The sequence below is a fragment of the Penicillium samsonianum genome (genome assembly GCF_028829775.1).
Source record: "Penicillium samsonianum strain IBT 33392 chromosome Unknown utg000003l_segment0_segment0, whole genome shotgun sequence".
Lineage (NCBI taxonomy): Eukaryota > Fungi > Ascomycota > Eurotiomycetes > Eurotiales > Aspergillaceae > Penicillium > Penicillium samsonianum.
The window spans coordinates 5208788-5220840 of NW_026643261.1; the positions used below are offsets into that span (position 1 = coordinate 5208788).

At 49.7% G+C, this 12053-nt stretch overlaps 4 protein-coding genes across 4 annotated transcripts; 2 read left to right on the top strand and 2 right to left on the bottom strand.

Annotated features, from left to right (window-relative positions):
• Positions 1-317: 317 nt before the first annotated feature.
• On the bottom strand, positions 318-1472 carry N7471_005597 (cupin domain-containing protein; the record flags this gene model as incomplete). Its single annotated transcript, XM_057278316.1, has 3 exons — positions 318-622; positions 694-1128; positions 1184-1472. The coding sequence occupies 3 exons, from the start codon at positions 1470-1472 to the stop codon at positions 318-320; spliced, it is 1029 nt and encodes a 342-aa protein (XP_057137926.1).
• A 309-nt stretch (positions 1473-1781) lies between these two features.
• On the top strand, positions 1782-2866 carry N7471_005598 (fumarylacetoacetate hydrolase family protein; the record flags this gene model as incomplete). Its single annotated transcript, XM_057278317.1, has 4 exons — positions 1782-2058; positions 2112-2248; positions 2329-2698; positions 2757-2866. The coding sequence occupies 4 exons, from the start codon at positions 1782-1784 to the stop codon at positions 2864-2866; spliced, it is 894 nt and encodes a 297-aa protein (XP_057137927.1).
• Positions 2867-4507: 1641 nt separating this feature from the next.
• N7471_005599 (uncharacterized protein) lies at positions 4508-9155 on the bottom strand (the record flags this gene model as incomplete). The annotated part of the gene is made up of 5 exons (XM_057278318.1): positions 4508-5145; positions 5200-5850; positions 5898-8714; positions 8773-9058; positions 9114-9155. 5 exons carry the CDS (start codon positions 9153-9155, stop codon positions 4508-4510), a joined length of 4434 nt encoding a protein of 1477 aa, XP_057137928.1.
• Positions 9156-9664: 509 nt separating this feature from the next.
• On the top strand, positions 9665-11924 carry N7471_005600 (WD repeat NOL10/ENP2 family protein; the record flags this gene model as incomplete). Its single annotated transcript, XM_057278319.1, has 2 exons — positions 9665-9881; positions 9943-11924. The coding sequence occupies 2 exons, from the start codon at positions 9665-9667 to the stop codon at positions 11922-11924; spliced, it is 2199 nt and encodes a 732-aa protein (XP_057137929.1).
• Between the last annotated feature and the right edge of the window lie 129 nt (positions 11925-12053).

The window sequence follows — 12053 nt, forward strand, 5'->3', positions numbered from 1 at the left end:
CGTAAAAGAAAGCCTTTTCATTGGCTGCATCTAACAAAGAAACATTCCCGAGGTCATTCCACAGGCATCCACGGGAAATTTCAACAGAAGGGATCAATTGGACAGTGATCTGATATAGATGTAGTGTCTAGATACATGAAAACATAGCGTTACAGGCGACTCGTGGGCTGATTCAGCATCTGGATATCAGATATATCAGTAACTGAATCGTACGCGCACACGTTGTAGTAAGAAATCCACCTTCTACAGCAAGTGGATCAAGGATAGATCAACCCCGCAGAGATAAAGTACACACTACCACAATATAGCTGACAATCTTAACCAGACACCAGAGGTTCGATATCAACACCCTCCACGCGGTAGAATCCCAGAGCGTCCAGCATTGGCTTGTCATGGAAGCGATACAGGTAGACATCCTCTACAGCATCCGCAAAATGCTGGTATCGGTGCCAAGAGGGAATGCAGAAGGTGTCTCCAGGCCCCCAGGTAATGCGACTATCCCCAATAATGGAATAACCCTTTCCGGACACAACATGGTAGACCGAAGAGGCCGTTTCTTGGATGCCTGGCGACATCTGCCCAACTCCGAGTCGCTCAGCGGACCCTCCCAGGACTTTGGAGACTATATATCCGAAGTCATAGTTATAGAATGTCCCATCATTTATTCGAAGGAAGGCTTGAAACCCGACATACCTGGTCGACCATCATTCTTCAAGTAGTCCTCCGATGCCCAATCGCCTGGAGTGTCGTCAAGGGCCTGCTTCATCTTCGCCCAGGGGAAGACAATGGGCGACGTGTTAGAGTCTACATCATCGGCCGGATACCGAGGGTGGTGATAATGCTCGACAAAGTGGACGGGGAAATGCCGAAAATTAGGCAGATCGAGTCCATCCAGCCAGATCATAGGACCTGAGCCATCCTTTCCGTGGTCATGCCAGTTCCACCGCGGAGTCAAAATCACATCGCCACGCTGCATACTGATGCGCTGCCCATGTACCGCGGTAAAGCCGCCCTGGCCTTCAATGATGAATCGCATGGCGAATGCCGTGTGTCGATGCGCTTGTGCAACCTCGTTGGGCATTACCAGTTGCAGGCCTGCGTATATAGTGTCGGTTGTGTAAGGGGCTTCTACTTGGAATTAGATCAATCATGCCAAATCGAAGATTGCAATGTCGCATCCTACCTCGAGCCGGGTTCACCAACATCAACACTCCCCGCTCGGCTTGGCTCTCACTAACCAGCTCGCCGGCTTTCAACAGACTGGGCCGGATCTGGTCATAGCGCCAGATGTGTGGCACGCAGCTGGGGTTCGGAAGAGGTGGGTTGAGCTTCGCCATCTGCGTCCAGAGAGGCTTGGTCTGGAGCTTCTCCAATGCCAGAGCCAGATCATCAGATGTATGTATCTCCTGGTCCCTAGCCTCCACATTCTTTGAGGCTACGACCTTGGAGGCAGTCTCTGTTTCAGCGGCCATTTTTAATTTCTTGATGTCGCAGTAAGAACCAAATGATAGAGGGGTTCTGGAGCTGACGTGTTCGCTATTACCCCGGGCAAGAGTGCATTTATTACTGCTCCTGCGAAGCACTGCGTGAACTACAGGGATATAGAGTTAGGGTCACATCGGATGTCTGCCGCGGGAGAACCCGTAGTACCCGTAAGCCCCGGTATTTTTCCCGGGCCTTGAACGGTGACAGAGATCAGAATTTCTTTATTAAGTATCAGGTCTAAGACGTAGAGGGAATCAATTACTGTGTTTCGTGTTCAATCCGAATCAAATTCAACAATGAGAGTCGCTTGGCAACGATTGATCAGATTCCAGGCCGCGGATGGCCGTGTCCTTCGAGGCGAACCGATCCTGCCCAGACCGGATTTAGACCTGGGATATGTCACTGAGAAGGATCAGCTGCAAGCCCGAGTCATTGTAGGTGAGGATATTTTCGACGAAACTGGTGTGACGCGGGTTTCCGACGAGATAGTGACGGTTCGAAGAATCTTGTCTCCGCTTGCACCGTCAGACGTGCCAACTCTCCGGTGCGTTGGATTGAATTATTTAAAGCATAGTAAGAGGAAAATCAAACAACCTACCGCAAATTCAGATAGCTGATTGCCGCAGTCCAGCAAGCAAAGCGAACTCCGCCGCCCTTTCCCTTCATCTTCTTCAAACCACAGACGACAATTTTGGACCACGGCGGCAACGTGGTTATTCCAAAGATTGCCCAGGATGACCAGGCCGACTATGAAGGAGAGCTGGTATAAGTTTATCTGCGTCCGGACTTGCAGTCATAGTCCTCTTCGTGCATTCATAGACGTTAAACTGACCAGGTACTTAGACCATCGTCATTGGGAAAGACGCAAAGGACGTCTCGCAAGAAAACGCCCTTGATTACGTTGCCGCTTATACCATAGGCAATGACATCTCATCTGGAAAGCTACAGCGCGACCCAGATTATGCTGGGCGTATTCCCCAATGGGGCTTCTCCAAAGGGTTTGACACTTACGCGCCAATTGGGCCTTGTCTTCTGGCCAGTAGTCTCGTGGACGATCCGAAGAATCTGCATCTCACCACCGTCGTTGATGGCGACGTGCGACAAGATGAGTCTGTCGACGATCTGCTATTTGATTGCCGCTATCTCATCTCGTACCTATCTCAGGGCACAACTCTGCAGAAGGGCAGCATAATCATGACAGGCACGCCTGGTGGTAAGCTATGTATTTTATTCTAGGATATACAGGTTCTAACTTACGTCTCTAAATCTAGGAGTAGGGGGAGATATGAATCCCCCGCGGTGGCTGCAACCAGGCACGCAGATGGAGGTGCACATCTCTAAGATCGGGACACTTAGAAATGGAGTTGTGTTTGCTGAATAGATATTAATAAAATACTTCATATGAATGCCACACTCCCTCCGGTGCCTTCGAATCTCTCGCTAGCAGTGCCTAGTCTATACTTCTAGGGGAGCACCACTATAGTTATATTACCTATCGATAATCTTAGAGATAAAATAGAGACCGGAACGGCCAAGACTTAGCTCGCCTAAAAACCTATATTTAATACTAATATAGACGGTATGACGGGTAGGAATACTATTAGATAGCGGTTTGTAGCGGTCCCTATATTCCTAGCTTCGTTCGCACTAAAACTAGACCTTAGGGATAACACTATTGTAGATATAGGAGCGCTTCTTTAAAGTGCTATACCCCTATACTACCGCCTAGTCACCTATCTAATCTCACGTTTCTTTAATTGTGGCGAAAAATCGGTCGTTAACCGGTGATAGAAGTATCAACTATTGATCTGTAGTTGTAGGATCGGGGGTATACTCGCCATTAAGGATGTAACTTGCAGCCGACACAATGAGCGGGCAGCTCTTCGCTATAGTATATATCGGCTCTTGATTCCCTGATCATATTCAAATCCCACAACACCTTTTTCAAGCCTAAATATGGCATGGTCCACGAGCATATATATATTCCAATTTTGGTGATTCTTGGCTATCTTCCTAATGGCTTCTTCACAGAGTCTACAGTGCTTCAAGCTGAAGACAATCATGAAGAAAAGGTTTGTTATGGCAAGCGTAAGTTGTAATCCAATCATTGTTCTTAAACGGGAGAGCTAAACTCAGATCCAGCGCGGCTCACCGGTAGAAACTAGAAACTAGTACTACCAGAGAGTTGTGATCAAAATAACACGTCAGTGGTCCGGTCCAAGAGCCTGTAGGATATTCTAGAGGAATCAAATCTACAGGAAGTGCTCGCCGTGGAGAAACGTACTGTGTTGATTCCTATCGAAAGAGAAGGACGAAGAGAAGAGCGAGAGAGGGAGCTATCCAACTACTGGATCTGTCCCAATGGGGCCTGTGCCCCACTCAGACATCCAACACATATTCGGATGTAAAATAGTAAGTAGTGTTCAGGGCATTCAGGTGAATGGGCTGAAAAGAGTAGGGCGACAAGAGGGACTTTCCGAACGAATCAAAAAAGCAAAACAAAAAACATACAACAGTGAGGATTCGCTGGTGGTCACCCACCCAACTACTAACTCACCGGCGTGTGGCTTAAGTACGGCTGAGCGGACGGGAAGCCCTGTTTTCCACACCCTATGGTCGTATGTACTTAACTTACCTATATAGGAAAACATATAGAGCACGGAAACTCACTCGTAGGGAATGGGCCATATCTCAGGCTATATCCATGTTCCTCGCGTCTGTTATTGGGATAAGTGCCACGGAATATTCATGACCCAACGAAATCCCATTATGTATAGTATGCCTCAACTCTTTTGTATCTAAAAAAAAATATATCTGTCGATATTGTGAGAAGTATAATTCTAAACTTCTCGATACTTTGACAACCATAATAGACAAGGGGAATTCAAATGCACTGCCTCCAGGGGTATACATATCTACCCAAACTAGGTAATAAAACATTCCACCACCGAAAAAGCCTTAACATAGATGAGATCCTAAGTAGATAGAGAAACCATAACGCCCCAGTAAAAAGATATCTCGCTTAAAAAACATAACTCAGAAGCTCTTGTGCGCGAAGAGCCGTGGCGACATGCCAAGGCATTGTGTTGTTTTGTACACTGCATATGCCCTTGGCCCGGGCAAGACAGCCCAGGTCCCGATACATACTTAAGGTATCTTTCAGGACGTTATCGTGGGATGCGGGAGGGCGTGGGGAATGGATTAGATTTACGGAGATTGCAAACACACCGTCGCCATCAGTAGCACCCTTGCGACGGAGGAGATACCCGCTGGACAAGGCGGGTCGGAATTCGGTGAGGTGTGGAGAGCTGTTGAGCCGGTGTGATAGGATGGCTAGCCAGGAATCGTCGCAGATATCAGTGAGGACGGCTTCTGAATCTGTTTCAAGCGACATGTCCGTTGGCGTGGGGGCATTGTAGGCGGCGGGACCTGCGCTGGTTGGCGTGGCTGCATTGGCTGATTGTTCGGGGGATGCAACGCTGGCACTTGGATTAGGAGTCGAGACAGGGGTAGATGAAGACAGTATATTCAGCATAGCCATCGATATGGGTGGAGCCGGTGGCTCAAGGATCAAATCGGGAACAGTGTTGACAGCCAGGATGGTCAATTCCAAGGACCCAGGTTTTGACTTATTGTGCTGGTCTGCTAGACTAGCCCATGCTGTGAATGTGTAAGTGATTTGCCCTCGATATCAGAGAAAACAGGAAGCAGTACCTTCAACCTCATCGGTTTCCATAGGCTCGGTAGTCGCCAGTTGAACCTTCCATCGTGCTTGGAATTTATCCATAATGTGCTTCGTCGTAGCCCAGATTTCATTTCTCACCTCGGCCACCGGTCTGGCACCACTCGACTGACGATACCGCAGGCAGTAAGACATGGTTCTTTGTATAGAACCTGGCAAATCAGACCATGCCACCGATATCCAGCGTTGATCAAGACTTTTAGAGTAGGCAATGTGAAGACTTCGCCCATCCTGAAGCGGCGAGGATCTTTCGGGGGAAAGTCGGAAACTAATGGCTCTCGGGAGAGCGTCGGCCAGAAGCATTGGTGGCGCGCAGAGCAGGGGGCTCATATCCACATCATTTGGGCGACATCGACTGTAGACTTCGAGAGCCAAATTCAAATAATCCGTCTGGGGGGGTATAATCATCGTTTCGCTCGACATGACGAACTCCAGCGGAATTATCTGCAGAACAAGCTCGTTGGAAATTCGAGTCTGCCTTCGTTCGGAACCGGCTACCAATTGTTGGAAAAGGTGCCAGAAGGCGGAACAAATGTCTGCTAGTGCCGCAGCGTGCGTAAATGGGTTGATGATATAGACAACATGGTTATCAGTAGTGCCTGGGGATTGTGAGAGCTCCGAGCCTTGGTGATTGTTAGCAAAGCACATAACTGACAGAGAAAACACTTACCAAGCTGCTCGCATGTTCTCTTCAATACCTGCATCATAGATTCATAACTAGATGTTTCAGATTTCCATGACTTCAGCCCCTCTTCAAATGCCACAGAATCGTCTCCTCTGGTATGGGTTCCAAGACTGCAACTTTGATAGAGAAGACCAAACCGTCTCAAGAACACATCTGCTGCTTTTGACGCAGCTTGTGGGTGAATACAATAAGCAGAAATGTTCTTTGGTCCATGAGCAGGTTCAAGACCAAACGTCTCCCAAAAGGATACAGCCGGGGGAAGAGCCTCTAAGTATTCTTTGCCTCGACGCACACGTATGTGTGGCGCCGATAACTTTGAAATGAAGCTTTTTGGGGAGTCTTTAGGTGGCGGCGGATGTTGTGGCGGTTGCTGTTGCGGTTGATTCGCAACAAAATCATCCTGCAATGATGTGTATCTTTTGAAGTCCATTCTCGAGGTCTCGCCCAAGAGCGTTGTGTCGTCAAGGACTTGCAGTGACAAAGGCTCGCTCTCGAGATCAAAAAGACCAATTTGCCCATCAAGTGGATGCTTGAGGGAGGATTGCGTGATTTGGTCAACCAGAAGTTGGGCAACTTCAAGTTGACCTTCACGGCGAAGAAGTACAGGGAGTTGTTGAGGTGGAAAGGCAGAGAAATAACCGGTTAACGTCCAATCGGAAAAGTTAGCTAGAAAATTACCGAGGAATGTAGAGTTCTCGGCTGCATATGCGGGACTTGCTTCTGGGCCAGGCAATGACTTCTCTTGGGATGCAACCGATATTATATCAGATTCCGAAGGAGCTCGTTTCCGCTTCAAAGAAGGGATTGACGTCGTGGCTGCCGGCGTTGGAACATGCTCCGACATGATCTCGATACTGTCGTCGCTGCTATCACTGCTCACCGAGGCTGATCGTAGACCATTTTCTGACTGAACCAGAGATAAACTAGTCTTGTTACGTTCTTTCGAGGAGCCAAGTGCGTTGGCGCTGCTTCGGCCACGGTGAGGAATGCCAATCGTAGGTATGTCAGATGTCTGATTTAACGTGTCCAACGAGCCACCACTGGAGAACCAGAATTTGCCGGCTGCTCCGTACTTCTGATCCCAATCACCAAGTTTCTTCTCGAATGCCACTGGGTGGTAATGCCCTTGCCCCCGATTATCTGTCGACTGTTGATGATCGTCTGCCTCGGGCCCCGGGAACAAGATCTTTTTCACTTCCACTGGGCTCAAGGGCGGGCTGATTGTTTGACTTGCGCGATCCATAGGCGAATGAGCTGGTTCTTCGGGGGCCATAGGCTCTTCAGATAACTGTCGGGCTTCGTGGTGTATCGGAGAGGCGTGTACCTCATGAGTGTCGACATGAGCTGGGATTTCCCGTGGCTGGTTGGGGGAGGGCTCTGCATCAACCATGGCATCGGCCTCCGATTCACTCTGAGGATGAGATGCTTCAAGAGCTTCATCTGCATCCTCTACACGAGAGTCACCCTCCATGCCATCGAAATCAGGGTCATCAAAAAAGCTGAAGTCCGCATCGGTGATACCTCTCGACCCAAAATCTCTTTCGTTCATTTCCCCAAAGAGATCTTCTTCGTCGCTTGCATCATATCGGCCAGTGCCAACTCCACTATTCTGAACGGGTGACATGTCAGATCCTGGTGCGTTTCTTCTTGAACTTCGTTGCGTTGCATGGGGTAGTCCGAAGTCAGAATCGTCGGCAAAAGCCTCGGAAGGGTTTGGGTTGTTCAATCCGACTGCTGCAGCTCCATCTGGGGGAGTTGGATAAACAAGATTCGTGCTTTGCAAATCAGGATATTGCGCAATTCGGGATAAACTCTCTATGCTTTCCAGGGGTTCGGCCTTGGGTGGCGACGGCATTTCTTGGTCTTTCGATTGTGGGTCTTGGGTGGTAGGGGTGTTTTGAGCAGTAGGGGAAATATGATCTAGCTTGAGAGAGCCCGCCATTGTAGACCATCGCTCTGCAAAATCCAGGGGTTCGTCAAGAAGGGAGGTTTGAGCCCCGGAAGAGAAATTTGATGAGCTAGCCCTTCTGAAGCAAAATCTCGCTGGCCATAGCATGCGTTTCAGCGGTAGTACAGATTGACTATCATCGCTCTGTCGCCATGCTTCCCCAGCAAGCCTCGCGAAAAATGGCTCCCAAACCTCCACTTCAACCCAGGGTTCTTCATCAATTGAGTCAACATGCAACCCAAAATTCCGCAGCCACTGCACAACGTCCAATTTCCATTGTATTCTTTTTGCAGACAGATTCCCAGAGGCGGGGTAGCCCAGAGAAGGAAGGGCTGGCGAGTCAATATTAGCCGTGACAAGCTTAGCGATAGTCCCGTTCGGGCATAGCCAAAGATCAATTCCAGGCTGCACGTCGATTATTTCGGTAATGTCCTCGCATGGACTGCACAGTCGCGTTATGCCCGTTTGGGATACAGTCTGGGCGGAAACAGTTATTGTTCCACCCATAGTTAACTGGATGTTGAGTGTAGTCAAGCAAGAAGTGGAGAGGATGCTGTTATTGTTGATATGGGGACTTTCGTATCCCGACCTTTCGACGGCAGTGAAAAGGGTGCGTGATCCGAGGGGTAGAGCAGCATGGCGTCGAATCAACTGGAGGCCGATTGAACCAGTGACAGCAGATATAAAAGAGGCATAAATGGCCGCTGAACTGCTGTAACCATCTTGACGCCGAGATGACGGTTGGCTCTGATGTGGCCGTGGCTGCCCAGCGGGTTGGGTACTGTGCTGACTCTGGTTGTCGGACGACAGCCCTTTCACCAAGTCTAGCGAGGAGACACTTCCCAATGCAGAGACTATTGTAATAAGATTAACAAGGTCCGAAATAACTCCACGAGCTGTTCATAGACATACCTTTCAAAGTTGTTGTGCCAACGACGATCCTATTTGACTCTGAGTCACTTCCCCTCACATACAAAGGTTTCAGGCTTTCAAACTCGGGAGTGGGGGAGAACACCCAAAGCCCTAGGCGCCTAGGGCATGAGGCCAGACAATTCAAACCTCTCAATCGAGCCTCTAAATCTTTGAGACGACTCAAGTGCTTGAGAATAGTGTAGCCATTGGCGGGACTCTCCTGTGGATTATTTGTGATACCAGCTTCTTCTGTGTATATTCTCCAGTAAATATTGGAGAATCCATCCTAATATGACGCGTCAGCATGGACGTGAATGTACTGTAAATATTACGATACTCACAATAAGATGTATGTTGGTGTTCGCGCCGCCAGGGAAGTCCATAATTCAACGGTCGCGGACAGCCCCGGAGGCCTTTAAAGATAGAAGAAATTTTGAAGCTGACTCTGGAAGTCATTTCCAATCGCAGGTTGCATGGTTTGTGGCAAGGTGTGAAAGCGCATAGCAGAGAGGTCAACAAGCAGCGGATACATTAGCTGATTGATACCATATTGCGCGGGATGAAGTGATCAACAAAAGACTAGGACGTCTGGCACAAAAGTCTTATTCAAATGAAATCAGAGCACCAAATGAAACAGCAATGATTTCAACAAGGCTTATCGCATGAAGTCAACAGAAAGTTGAAATGCGTAATTCCGGGGGACGTTCGCCAGGGACACTCGGGCCAATCACCGGGTCCGTTTATCACGTGATCGCTATCAGCGGCTTTTTATCGCAGTTTTTTTTTTTAATCTTTTGCAGGTTTGCTTTCGCTGACACCGATAGGTTGCAAATAAGTTGCAGATCAGCTCAGATCAACTGGCTTGGCCTTCTTTGCACCAGAAAATACCAGCATGAAGCTGTCTAATCCGTCCGAGGTCCCGGTATATACCATCTCGGGTTCAGACAGCGCTCGCCCGCTTCCCGAATGGCTTGCTAGACGGCGAAAGCGCAGCTTGAAAAATGACCCCGAGTATGCCAATCGAGTTGAATTACTGCAAGACTTTGAATTTGAGGAAGCAAGTCACTGTATCCGAGTCAGTGAGGATGGAGAATGGGTTATGAGCACAGGTTCGTACTAGTGATCTTCAACCTTTTCTTGAGGCGCATACCCTAACACCATTGCTTGCAGGAACTTACAAGCCACAAATCCACACCCACTACCTTCCGCAATTGTCCCTTTCATGGGCGCGTCATACAAGTTCGCTCAACACCACGTTCATCTTACTATCTTCCGATTACACCAAGTCCCTCCACCTCCAGTCTGATCGATCTCTCGAGTTCCACACTCCCTCAGGCTGTCACTACACCACCAGACTTCCCCGATATGGACGTGACATTGTCTACGACCGCCAGTCGACTGAAGTGCTTGTTCCTGCAGTTGGTGTTAATCGAGATGGCATGGGAGAGGTATACCGATTGAACTTGGAGTTAGGCCGATACATGCGGAGTTTTGAGGTTGACGTCGGAGGTGACGATTTTACATCCACGGGTGGAGGAACTCTCCAAGGTGGAATCAACACAGGGTCGGTCAACACCGGTGCTATTGCGGAGCAGAGTCACAATTTGTTGGCCTTCGGAACTTCATTGGGAACAGTTGAGCTATGGGATCCTAGGGCTAAGGGACGCGCGGGTGTACTGTCTACACCCGCACAGGTTGGACCACACGATGAGCGATCAGAGATCACAGCTCTGGAATTCAATCGCTCCGGCATGAGCCTTGGAACCGGCTCGTCTAATGGTCTCATTCACCTCTATGATTTGCGTTCGCCCGTTCCCTTCCAGGTCAAGGACCAAGGATACGGATTCCCTATTCACACTCTCCAATTCCTCGAGCAATCGTCTGCAACACAAGCTGCGACAATCGAGCCCAAATTGCTCTCGGCCGATAAGCGCATCATCAAGCTCTGGGATATTGAAGATCAAAAGCCTTGGACCTCTGTTGAACCGGCTGTGGATCTCAAGTCTGTTGCTTGGTGCAAGGACAGTGGCATGCTCCTCACAGCCAATGAAGGCCGACAACAGCACTCATTCTTCATTCCGCAGCTTGGCCCCGCGCCGAAATGGTGCTCATTCTTGGACAACCTGGTTGAAGAGATGGCTGAGGATCCCAATGACCCCAGCGCATTCAAGTCTGCTCAGTCTGGTTCTGTCTGGCCCGGTTTCACGCTTGTGCCTAGTGAAGAGGTCGCGAAATGGGACGCCAAGCTCATCAAGGCAGGCGGAGAACCCATTGATTTGGCATCCTACATGCAGTCAGGAAAGATGGTACCTTACTCTAAGGGTTACCAAGTGTCGAACTTTGTTTATAACTCTATCACCGGGTTGTTCCCCGACACAGAAAACCCCAGAGCGAAGAAGGTGGCCGAAATTATGAACAAGGAGCGGGAGAGCCGCATCCGCGGCAAGAAGAAGGTTGCTGTCAAGGTGAACAGGAGACTGGCCGAACGGATGCTGAACGCGGAGGAGAAGAGGGAGCGCAAGCATGCCAAACGCCTGTTGGAAGGCTCGGGCGACCAGGAAATGGTCGATGCTGCTGCAACCACTCCTTCTGCTGGCGAGGATAAGGCTGTATTGGGCGGTGGCCGCTTCGCCCAGCTGTTCGAGGACCAAGATTTCGCTGTCGACGAGACTTCACGCGAGTTCCAGTTGCTGAACCCCAGTACTGTTCCCCAGGCTGCTGCCCCATCAGCTTCGAGAAAGGAGCGTGGCTTGACGGCAGTCGAGCAAGAAGCCGTCGACGACGTGCCCGGTTCAAGCTCCGACTCCGACTCCGACAGCGAGGCGGAAAAGCCCGTGAAGGCAGCAGCTTCCAAAAAGATCTCTTCTGCAGACTACAAGCGGACGAAGCGGCCTCCACCTCGTATGCAGGTGTCTTCCTCGAATCAAGCCAACTCCACCAGAGACCGCTCCTTCGGCTCCCGTGCGCAGAATATGAAATCGAGACAAAAGCCTGCACGACGGGTTGGTGTAGTCGGCGAGCAAGAGATGAGCTTCAACCCGGCCGGGAAGCCGAAGCGCGCTGCCCCAGAAGTACGCTACGACAAGACCGACACATCCTTCCGGGCCAAAGAACGCCGCAGTGCTTCTGGCAACACTTTCCGCAAGATGTAATATGTCTCGCCATTTTTGGCCTATTCTTGTGCCATTTCCTTGATGCCATTTTCTTGACACCATACAATCTTGTCCAGCCAAGAAGGCTCCTCGCCCAAGGTCTAAGAACCATGCATCCTCTTGACCTTT